We start from the raw sequence: 12,900 nt of genomic DNA, 5'->3' as shown, positions 1-12,900 counted from the left end.
ATAATGAATAACACTCAGTAAGACTACCAAATATAATGTATAACATTCAGCTAGACTATCACATGTAATGTATAACACTCAGTAAGACGACCACATGTAACGTATAACACTCAGCTAGACTATCATATATAATGTATAACACTCAGCTAGACTATCACATGTAATGTATAACACTCAGTTAGACTACCATATATAATGAATAACACTCAGCTAGACTATCATATATAATGTATAACACTCAGCTAGACTATCATATATAATGTATAACACTCAGTAAGACTACCACATGTAATGTATAACACTCAGCTAGTCTATCATATGTAATGTATAACACTCAGCTAGTCTATCACATGTAATGTATAACACTCAGTTAGACAATCATAAGTAATGTATTACACTCATTTAGAATATTATATGTATTATGTACCTCTCAGACAATGTATGGTTCGGTGTGATGTTAAATGTTATGTGATAGGACAGTTATATCAATTTTTAATTATTTATATCTATCACATTTTACTGTGTCTATGTGATATGAAGTAAAACCTCCCGTACATACGTGGATGTTCTCAGTTCCTCTAAGTGTAAAGACGTTACGCGCGATGTTGGTGACACCGGTTCAGAACACGTACGGCGCACATTAACAGTATCTCGGTATTATTCAGTTTTCAGTACTTGAAGACACATTATATATCACAGAAAACGATTTTTTAAACTCATTTATCTGATGATAATTATGGATCGTATAACACAACATGAAGAATTCTGTTTCGCATTAAAAACGTCACAATAACTCGCGTAACCTGTAACATCTACGGGGTACGACGTTTCAAAGACATTCCATAAATTCGCGCCATAATTATGCAGAGATTTAAAAACAAGATTTATGGAAGCACAAATGACGTCAAAAGTTTCATTGGGGTCAGTGATCGGCATACTTACCAAACGTACAAACCGCTATTAACATATTGTAACGCTTACCCAGCAGGAAGGTTGGCATGGACCTATCGTGATGACAGGATGATATTGTCAGATATTTGAGATATATAAAGTTTTATTTGTATATTTTTGTCGAAATTGTCATACAGTACAAAGAAAAGTATCTATTTGAAAGAACGTTTTCTTTTGAAACAGTAAAAATTGGAAATTCCGAAATTTTTCCAGTAGTCGTTTTTGACGTACATTTTGCATAAATTGAATCTTTGATGACGTTTGTTATTAAATTACGAAACATGAAATGAAATAATGCTGTCCTCATAAAAATGTGTCTTTACTGAGTAAAATTAACGATTTTCATTATTGTGAAGGAACATGTATCAATAATGAAAATATCACACTACACTTTTCAACTTCCATAAAATGTCCAACTGAGGCGACGAAACGGAAATAACGCTGCGCAACATTTAGAGTGCCAAACATCAGTAGAAATACACCACTACAATTTTTGAAACTATGCGTGTATATAGTCAATACTTAACCGACTCGTTCAGAAACAATGGAAACGATTTTGAGAACCCAATCCCAACAATCACATCTTTCTTTCCTTCCTAATTTTGGCCGATAAAGCACGACACCCAAATAGATATCAATGGTGTTCAGATCGATTTCAGTTGTTATGTGACCCTTCGTGAATTCAATTTTTATACATATTGCTTTGTACTTTGTCAATAAAATTGTTTAGAACGTTTATTTTCTTTTTTCTTTTGTTTATAGTTTTGCTTCCTTGTTGTCAGCTGAGTCAGAAAGCTGACCTGTTGCGTTGGGGGACTGAGGGGCAGGGCCATATGTGGTCACAGAGTGCAAAACCGTCACAAAGGCTTCTACTCTGAAACGAACAGGTGTTTGGTTTAGTGTTGTTTAACGTTCTATCAACAGCTATTGTTATTTAAGGACGGCCTCCCCTGTGTGCAAGATGCATGCGTGTAGTGTATGGGTGTGTGTTTTGGGAGGCTGTGATATGTTCGTGTCTGAAACATACTGCCGAAGACACCCAGCAGGACACCTCAACCGGTCACATTATACTGACAACGGGCGAACCAGTCGTCCCACTCCTAAATTGCTGAGCGTTAAGCAGGAGTAGAAACGTCTCGGCAAGGGGACAGAGCCCAAAGCCTTCCTCACAGGTGGATTTTCATGAACATTCCATTAAACGATGCTTTGGGTATAAGCTCAAAAAGGATCTGAACCCCACCCCGGCGAAGAAAAATGTGTGTGCTCATATGGGGTCACTTAGTGCACATTCTGAAAATATGCTTCAGAAACTACATGTACATCATATATGTAAGATTTTGATGAAAAATGGTGGTAGTCATTAACCTGAAATGGGGATCCGAATCAAAGAAAAGATGTTTTTTCATTGATACGTTTTTATCATTTAAACGTTTCGCACTTTATGACCTAAAGGCCCCTTACCCTTCGGCCTCCTGGCAGTCAAACCCTTCTTGAGGATTAATTTTGATGGATCAGTTAATGGAATGAAGGTGAGAATCAACTGGTGAGGTGAGCGTCAGAGGAGGTGCTATTTTAAGGTTTTTGAACTCTGTGATCATGCACCATGATATTGCAGCTGATCAGCCACCGAGGCGGTCAACCCCTTACTTCTTGAGTAAAGATTATGGTCGTCGTTTTAAGAATTGTTTATCTTGTTTCCATCGGAAGAGTTCCGACAGGCAGTCTGGGGTAAGTTCAGCCCACGTCGGAATCGGCATAATCATGGCGTCATAAAGCATGCAACGTCAGATTCCCCAGTCAATTTCACGATTTTCCATGACATTGGCGTGTTGCATGGGCCGAACCTGTCCATAATTGATGTTTCAATAATACGAAAGTCGATTCTAGACTTGTATTTATATACCACTATGCGAAGCAGTCAGTGTGTTACACGTATGCCATAAATAACGATTCGGCTTACAGATAATTCACGAATCTAGGAAGAATTGAGGTAATGATTTTCTTTACGCTCACAAATTAAGATACTAGATCTACTTTCTCCTTTTTAGGAATGTAAAAATTGAGTTTTCCTTGTAAAATTTTCGTTGAGAATATCCGCCCAGTCAACTGATCTGCTAAGATATCAAATATTTGCCCAAAACCAAAAATTCAGGGTGGCCGGACATACCCCGTGGCCGAACTTACGCCGATCAATCCTACAAAAGCCGTACGAAAGTAATCAAAAATGTTTGATGTGGCACAGAAAATGTAAATGTAAATAAAGTTTTATTTATATTTTAAGTTTTACATTTTGTTTATTTACTTTAAGAATCTTCTAGAACTCTACTTAAATGTTAGATATATATGAATATATTATTAAAAAAAAAGACTACTTGCGTCTGTTGGCCATATGTAAATTAAATAAATTCACGGTTCATTGTGACTTATATTTTCATTTTTCATTTGATTCTTTTGCGTTTTGATCTATGTCTTGACTTGTTACGGAGCGGGCACGGCCTGTGGGGACCGGTATACATATATATGTAGATCTATTTATGTTTTCACAACACTTTTCCGGTTAGTAGACTATATTATTCTCAGATATTGTCGTTCATAAAACATAATATTAAAATCAAACGTGTATTTGAATCAAGTTCTAGCACAGTCTGTCGTTTTAGAATGGTTCACCTCGGATATGTAAATAATGTTATAAGCGTCGATAACAGTCTAGCTCGGCCTATACTACCCAGCAAGTATAATCTTGATCGTGCTGTAAGGGCAGTAACTCCAACGCGAAAACTTTGTCACCAGGTGGCGTGTATCCCAGCAACGGTTGTTGATGTCGTCCGCCATTACTGTTGGTAGCAGACAGCAGTCGATAAAGAAGAGGAACTAATTTGTCTTAAGTTTAGTCACTTTAAAATCACAAAATGTCTGATATCGGATCAGAAGAGATGGAGGAGGAGCAGGGGCCATACTTAGGCGTAAGTACTAACCAACGGTAGCACGCATTTAAACCATATTTTCACTGAATGAACGAGTCGGATCAAACATGCTGGATTTGGTTATGAGCAATGACCATAGCTGGACGATATTTACCGAGTTAATAATCACCATTTGAATGATAATTACACGGTTTCTAGATTTAGCAATGATATTTAGAACAATCACTCTTAAGTGTACGTAGAAAACTTAATAGGTTTATCTGACATGTCATTATTAATATTATGAAAAGTTTTTCAGTCTAGGCTCATTGATAGATCTATACATTTTGGCCTTTTCATCAGCGTCATGAATTCTTGGTTTTTAAATGTTGAACTTTATTGTTTCAGTCTCCTAAATGTAAAAACATATAAAGAAATGTTTTATACGGCTTTATACAGAGTCATAATGGCATTTCGAAAGACTTAAATCTTTATAGATAAAGATATGAAAGGCAAACAAAATGAAAACAAACCGTTGGCAACACCAGAACCCTATGAAATTGAGGAAATATTTTGTTTCGTTTTCTCTCCCCTGTCTCCCTTTTCTATTCCTTCACTCCATACTTTATCCCTTCTACTAATTTTCCCGTCTTTTCTTCGACTGCTGGACAACGGAACTACTCAGTAGTAAAGCAGACGTAAAACCAAGCAATTGTTTTATTTCGTTTTAATCAGGTCGGGGAAAACCACTAATTTGCGTATAGTACACAAACTCACCGATCATGCGCCAATTGGGATATGGATTTGTTACTAAAACTAGCCGAAATCACTTATATCTGAACTTTTAAAATTGTTTACAAGTCCAAGTCGCTTATATGCAAAAAAAAACTTTATTTGCATGTGGGAAAGTACCAAAAATAGATGCAATGAATCCGGTAAAGTTACATCAAGTTTCTTAAGTAGCCAACACTTTCAGTAAACATATTTTAGCAAAATATTATTTACCTTGTCGTAAATTAATGCGATTTTTAATAATATATTGCAAAAGTTACTGTTAAAGCGATTTGGGTTATTTTTAGTAACTAATCCATACTCCAAATGGCTTATAATCGGCAAGTTGGTGTATTATACGCAAGTTGGTGGTTTTCCCCAACCTGTTAATACCTAAATAGGTGTTCAGGAATATGTCTGTACCAATAATCCCTCTTAAAGGATTTGCAATGAATCCACTTGTTTCCTCCCATCACAAATTAAAATTTTGTACATGTTCTAAACAAATTTTATGTCAGTGTAAATGGAATGCAACTTAAACAAGTTTCTTCCATAAAGAAAGTTCCTGACAGGGATTATGAAATATTATAACTATCCCATTGAATCATTCTCCTAATGTTGTACGAGTTGTTGTAAGGCTTGTCTGAAAATATTAATATGTTTAGTGACATCCACAACTCAACTGGCTTAAAATTAATAAAAACCTGTAACATCATGGTTTTGTTTATGTTTTGTAGGAATACGAAGGTGGACGAAATGACAACGAAGAAAGACATGGCCAGGGAAAAGCAACATTGCCAAATGGTGACACGTACGAAGGAATGTATGATTGTGGTAAACGACACGGACAGGGAGTGTATAGGTATGTGTTAGGGTCAAGTACAACCGTACCAGGTGTCATAATGTCATAATCAGAGTAATTATTAAAAAACCTTTTGTCTCTTGTAATTGAAGAACGAATAATGTGTATACTAGATGTATTCACATTTCTGGTCTAATTTAATGCTACTTAAGTCCAGCCTCTGAATGAATTATATTTAAAACTGAAAAGAAAAACTGACTTCTAGCCGGCTCAAATTCCAAAAAATGTTCCTTAAATAAAATTTACCTTTAGTATACTGATTTTTTTTTCAAGTTTGAAAATAGTTTAGAACTTAAGATAAACAATGACTGGGATGGAAAATAAAAATTCACACATGTTTGTGCATGACCAGAATTTTTTTTATTTTATATTTATTGTTGAGGCCTTGTTACTTCATTTTTGTGTTGCTTTTCAAATGGAGTATCAATTACATATATATATACATTTATTATACAAAATGTATTAAAGAATTAGCATGATGTTCATGCAATATAAAAATTACTGAATTTAAGTTGAATAATATTATATGAAAGGTATACATGTAACACTAATTTTGTTTTCCTATTTCCTATCCAGGTTTAAGAATGGTGCCAGATACATTGGAGAATACATAAAGAACAAAAAGCATGGACAGGGAACATTTATATACCCAGATGGTTCTAAATATGAAGGTAACATTTCATGCATTTATATCGCTCCGGAAAAAATATCAGCTTGATTAGCTGATCATAGCTTTGGATAATAAAGGGGAAATATGTTGCAATGTACAAGTGTTGTTTTTTTTTGGGGGGGGGGGGGGGGGGGGGGGGATGGAGTGCAATTTACAAATGGTTGTTGGATGGTGGAACAATTTGAATAGAGGTGGCGAGATAGAAAGGGATTAAAAAAACTGAATATGTTTTAAATATCTGTTTCAAAATGTTTGACCCTCACTTAGTTGTCAGATTAAAAAATGTTCATTCCAATTCCTATGACCATACAGGTTTAATTTTAAATTTGAATATTTACTTCACGATGTGTTTAATTATTTCCATGCTAATGTGTCTTTGACGAAACTAAGTTGAACATTATTTGAAAAGTTTTTGAATTTTAATTTTGCAGGTGGCTGGGTAGATGACCAGCGGTGTGGGTTTGGTAAATATTATTATGTTAACGGAGATGTTTATGAGGGTGACTGGCAAAATCATGTACGACACGGACAGGGGACCTACACATACGCCGCAACAGGCACAAAATATGTCGGACGGTGGCAGAATGGCAAACGGGAGGGCCACGGCGAACTGGTGCACACCAATCATAAATATGTGGGAGTATTCCGTGATGATAAGGTAAGCGGTGATCAACTCAATTATTATGTAAAGATCGGTAAAATAATCGTGCCAAAAGATAAGACAAGTCTCGCCATGTTTAAATTCTCAATAAGTTAAATTAGGCTTCACTCAGTTTTCCAAATTTGTGGGAAATACTTCTATATGCCCATGTTACAATAATTGTTGCCCGTCTTATAATGATAAAATTTAGACATTCATATTAAATATATAGAAATAAATAGTAGTACAATAAAATTTATTTTCTTACTCTGATCAAGTTATAGACATTTGAAAATTAATTGGCAATTCAATTTATTTATAATGGACAGTCAGATTATGATTAAATCATACAAGGCTGGTAAAATCATCTACCCTTGATATATCTCAAAAATAAAATATGTATGTATAGAAATTATTCATCAATGGTTTTGTTTGTGTTTCAGCCAATGGGAAAGGGAAAATATGTGTTTGATATTGGATGTGAACAGCATGGTGAATACATCCCTATAGAACAGGTAAGGAGACATGACTGGCTGGAAGGGGTCAGAGGTCAGGTGATTGACTGGAGGGGGTCAGAGGTCAGGTGATTGACTGGAGGGGGTCAGATGTCAAGTGATTGACAAGAGGGGTAAGAGGTCAGGTGATTTACTGGAGGGGTCAGGTGACTGATAGGATGGGTCAGAGCTCAAGTGATTGATTGTAAGGGTTAGAGGTCAAGTAATTGATTGGAGGAATCAGAGGTCATGTGACTGACAATGGAGGCCAGAGGTCAGGTGATTGACTGGAGGGGTTAGTGGTCAAGTGATTGATTAGAAGAGTCAGAGGTCAAGTGACTGACAGAAGAGGTCAGAGGTCAGGTGATTGACTGGATGGGTTTGAGGTCAAGTGATTGAACGGAGGGGTCAGAGGCCAAGTGACTGACAGGGAGTGTAATTGATTTATTATACCTGAAATAACAGACAATTTTTTTTCTCAAATTTGAAATGGCCCAGAAAATAACTGACAGAAAGTAAAGAAATACTATCCAATATTTGTTACATGTTGCAATTTGTATTTATTATAATGAAACATAATAAGTTCAGTGTCAAACATTTCAATCAAGACGATCTTTCAAGGCTTCAGCTTTCACATTCATGCTGGATTGAACGAGTGACACGAGATTTTGAAATTCATTATGAAATGATTGACACTTGAATCTACAGGACAAGGAAGATAAGGGGGCAGAGGATGAGGAGGCGTCAGCAAACATCATCCCCAAGTGGAAGGCAGGTAAAGTGACAGCCATCCATCTACAAACAGAAGAAGAGGACGAGGAAGCCGCAAAGGAGGAGGAGTCAAGTCAAGGTGAGGATGGAGCTTGTGAAATTGGAAGCAGTGCTTAGTTTTGGTCTAACCTAAGGTTCCTAGGTGTGAGCTTAGGACCCAGAAGGTGGAGCTTGGGGTTCGGGGNGGGGGGGGGGGGGGGGGGGGGGGGGGAGCTTAGGGCCCATGAGGTGGAGCTTGGGGTTCGGGGTAGGAGCTTAGGGCCCAGGTGGTTGAGCTTAGGTCTCAAGGGGTGAATGGATGCATACATGTGTGGTTTGATGAGATATGGAAAAAGGTTTCTTTTATTTGATGAAATGTTTACTTCACATGGAGAGGCCTAGGGTTTGGTGGAAGCAATGGTATACAAAAGATGGTGTAAATGTTTGCATGATGAGTTTAACTCATTCACCCCTGAAGACACATTTGAACTCTTCTAATTCAGAGGTTGGAATAGTTCATTATACAATTTTGGGGGTGAATGAGTTAATTGGAGCTCAAACACAAAGTATTACTACTCTACAAGTCTGTGAGTGTGATCACATTCCTATCTCTGCTTAGAAGGAGAACGGTGGGGAAAATATCTCTGAAGCATTTCTATGTTGGTATGACAGCTGAAACTACTATTTAGAAAGATAATTGATGAAAAATGGCAGAAACAAAATAAACCCATCTTCAGCTGCATCAGAGAGATTATACATAGATTTTAAAGAAATTACGGATTTTTTTTGATTTTTTTTATCAAATAAATGTTATTAATTTATTACATTGATGCAGTAACAGAAATAATGTATATTTCCAGTCATTAATCTAGTTTATTTTCATGGGTCCTTTTCAACTGTTGTCACAAATGATGGGTCCCACAATGTTAAATTCAATTATTTCGAGAAATTTTGAGTCCCATAAAAGTTCTAAGGGTATATAATACTCAGAACTCAGTAGATTTATCACTGTATTTTAACAACTTTACATGAACTGGAAACCATTCTTTCTAAAACAATGATGGAAAGACGGTGTGACTGACGCCTGCTACTATATGTTGTATGGAATTTTAAACCGATTTCCTTCAATGTTTGTCTTTTTTCCAGGCTAATCACTAACATGACATCACTAACCCATCCAATCATGTTCAGGTAAACAATTGATTGATGATGTCCAGCAGTGGTCAATCATTGGTTAGCATGTGTCCAGCACGCAGCATTTGTCCTAGTTCCACAATGTGTTGACAAACTTTAACTCGTTCACCCCTGAAGACATATTTAAACTTTTCCAATTCAAAGGTTGGAATAGTTCATCATGAAATTTCAGGGGTGAATGAGATTATTAGTCCTTACCCTGAAATTCTGTAATACACAGGAATATTTGAAGATATTTTTGTCAAATTCAAAGTGAATGATATAGTTTCACTTAGACCACACAAAATTGTTGTTTAAGAATTTGTGTTCAGAATATCTATTACATTTTTTCTCTAAAGCATTAAATTTTAAATCTGAATCTTTTAAACTTATAATAGCCACAAAAATATTTTAGTCATGTGCCATTCAATATTTTTCAACTTATTTTCCATTGATTTGATTTTCCTGGGGAATGAAATTTGATATTCTCAGCGTGTTCAAACATTGTGGAGCTAGATTGTTGCTTATCTGACGTTTCATGTTGACGTTATTGTAGCATGCCCGTGTTTTCCGTGTTACGTTCAATTATCGTTTTCTTTCAGATCCAGACTTTTTTGTGTTTAATTCCAAGTTAATATTGTAAAACATTTGGATGTTTTTATTGTTATCGTTTTTCATGTCGGAATATTTCGAAATATTACTTTAAAACAGTTTGCAAGAATGCTAATTATACATAAATAAAAAAATACATAACCTATAAGTAGATAAAACTTGTGTGAAAACATTTAATTGGAGTTTTTTTGTTTAAAAAACATCTGGTCTCCTTTTTTGCCGAAATATACATACCATATGCTTTACAGTAGAAAAACTCAGCACACACCTTTATCTGATATATGTTAGTGTGTATCAGTGTTATACAATGCATAAACATGACTGCTTACAAGTATATAGCAGGTCAATAATTACAGTGCTTGAATTTTTTACTTTTAAAAAAAATAATAGCCTAGGATCTTAATTTTTTAAGAATATGTTAAGTTCTCAAAAAAAGTCACATATCACAAACTCTTATAAGAATTCATTGAAGAACATTTAAATGTGCACTGCATGAATGTTGCAATGTGGCTATGATCACAAGCAGCAGGTTTTAGTGCTTGCTTCTGATACTGACTACTACAAAAATAAGATAATTAGCTCAGCACTGTATATGAATGTAGCACAATGTAATTGAAATAAACAAAGCGTTAGACATAAAAATTAAAAACATATTAATATTGCTCACTATTATACCATATTATATAAGACTAAGAGTAGTCTGGAATGTTGCTTATGAAATTATATCTTAATAGTTTTTAAGCATCAAATTTTGCACATGCATGTTCACTAAAAAATGGAAAAAAAAAATTAAAAAAATTAGAAGTCACATATGCACTCCAGTTCAAGTAAAACAATGTTTGTTAACCAAAGGTTTTGATGTACTGTCTAGTTCCTATCATGTTTCTGTAGATGATCCAGAGCTTACTGGTTGGTGTATACAATTGTAAAATTTGTTGTAGACACAATTACATTTGATTATAATTCTGATATTGTGTTACTGTTGTGTATGTACTTTTCTAGTGTGTCTAGCTGTTCTCTTTCAATTTGTGGAAGGAAATTTCAAACTCAAATAATATAAAAAAAAAATATGAAGATTTTTTTAAATTATGCTACAATCTGTGTGTCTGTTTATAAGTTAATAATTATGAAAGATTTGAATTGAAAATTATCTTATCTCTACAGACTCTGTGTTAATGACTCAAACATTAAGTTGTCTAATTAAACTGTTCAACAGAAGAATGACAAATTATGTTAGCTTGTATGAAGTTTCTTCATTTTTTGGACAATATCAATAATTAAATCTTTCTGTCATTGTTGGCATTTTAATAATTGCTCCTTCAAATTGAAGCATCTAATTCTTACAATTTTATATGGCATTATAAAATTGACCCTACACAGTTCATGTTTAACTTTTGTTGATTTGAATGTAAATAAAATGTAACATATCTTTTAATGCTAAACATTTTCATACGATGGCTCTTAAATGCTTATTAAATTCCTCAAAAAATTAATGTTCTTTTAACATTGCTCCTACAGAACAACCACCAGAGGCTCCTGAAGGGGAAGCTCAACCACCGGCCCCCGAGGGTGAACAACAGGCAGAAGAGACAAAGCCAGAGGAGGGAGCTGAGGCCCCACAGGAGGGAGAGACGGAAGGTGAGGCTAAGCCTGAGGGTGATGAACAAAAAGATGAAACACCTGCAGAGACAACAGAGGCACCTGAGGCGCCCGCAGAAGGTGAGACAGCAGAACCAGTTGCGGAAGAAGCACCACAAGAGGAAGCACCGACGGAGCAGGCTGAACAGGAAGCGCCTGCCGAGTAACGGAGCGTAGCTTTACATGGGTGGGTGGGACGGGGTGGACTCATATAACCAAGTGATGTGACAATGTGTAAGATATCAAGCAAAAAACTGGACTAAGTAACTGTTTGTGGAAAGTAGGAAAAACATTGACCACAGTCCTAGGTTTCATAGATCTCTGTGAAATAGATATCCTGACAGTTGACAGAACAAGATTGAGATACCTTGGTTTGATAGAATTGAAGAAACATCAAACTATATCAGCTGATGATGATGAATTCCACACTGGTCTTGATAGTACTATTGAAAAAGAGAAGATGTGTATTTGTAATGTTTGACAAAACATGACATCACTGTGAATAACTAGAGGAATTAATAATGACCAGGATAGTGGAAGCGTTCATTCATAAAATGTGGTCATTTAAATACTCTAGTTCGCTCAAAGACAAAAAATTATGGAATAAACTGCTTCTGTATTTAAGAGCACACAATGAAGGTCTTCAAAAGAAAAATTGTTTTGAATTCACATTTTCATAAAACCATGTTATTTGTAGATCTACAATACTTATAGGGAAATCCGTCTTTATAATTAGACTGCCATTTCTATCAGTTAATATGGAAAAAGGAATTTGTCTCCCCATCTTCAGCTCTGCATACAATCGTGTTGAGAAGTGCACAAGTTTTCTTCTTTTGCAAGAAATGATTGGTCCCCCCTCACAAAATAAGAGTAAGCTCCCTTGCACAATATTTGTTCACTTCCTTGCAAGATAGGACTTATCTCATTTCCATGATTTGAGTTATTATCTCCTGAAAGTTTGTAATGACATTGCAAAACCTTGTGAGTTATCTCCCTTGCAAGAATGGAGTTTTCATTTCGTGCATGATATGATACTTTCAACTATACTTACTAATATTGAAAAAGTGTGCCTTTTTCATTATTGTACTTGTTTGGTAAGGGGAAAATATTTGGAAACATGGGCTTTTTTGGGAATGTGTTTTGGACTAAACAAATACTGTGATATATAAATATTTGGAAGCCAAGTCTGTGTGGTCGTTCTGAACAAGATAATGATTTTTTATTTATAACTCTTCACATCTGTAAATACATTAAATTATCGCTATCTTATAACATGTAAATTTGTACATCCATTAAATATTTTGTTTACCAACAGAATTTGTTGTTGTTGTCTGTTGTGTTAAGGTTGGTTGTCATATTTTTGANCCAATCCTTATATTTATATTCCAAACCAACAATATTAGTTGTGCAATGTTGCGAGTATTGTTAATTGCTGT

At 35.3% G+C, this 12,900-nt stretch overlaps 1 protein-coding gene across 1 annotated transcript; it reads left to right on the top strand.

Annotated features, from left to right (window-relative positions):
* The first annotated feature begins 3,749 nt into the window (after nucleotides 1–3,749).
* LOC110455173 (radial spoke head 1 homolog) lies at nucleotides 3,750–12,778 on the top strand. Its single transcript, XM_021505148.1, has 7 exons — nucleotides 3,750–3,914; nucleotides 5,363–5,487; nucleotides 6,064–6,158; nucleotides 6,589–6,815; nucleotides 7,241–7,312; nucleotides 8,000–8,141; nucleotides 11,345–12,778. Exons 1-7 carry the CDS (start codon nucleotides 3,861–3,863, stop codon nucleotides 11,629–11,631), a joined length of 1,002 nt encoding a protein of 333 aa, XP_021360823.1. The 5' UTR covers nucleotides 3,750–3,860; the 3' UTR covers nucleotides 11,632–12,778.
* The last annotated feature ends 122 nt before the right edge of the window (nucleotides 12,779–12,900 follow it).

The sequence above is a fragment of the Mizuhopecten yessoensis genome, unplaced genomic scaffold (genome assembly GCF_002113885.1).
Source record: "Mizuhopecten yessoensis strain PY_sf001 unplaced genomic scaffold, ASM211388v2 scaffold8149, whole genome shotgun sequence".
NCBI classification, from domain to species: domain Eukaryota; kingdom Metazoa; phylum Mollusca; class Bivalvia; order Pectinida; family Pectinidae; genus Mizuhopecten; species Mizuhopecten yessoensis.
Note: the sequence above shows the minus strand (reverse complement) of the source record. Positions and strands in the feature narration are given on the sequence as shown.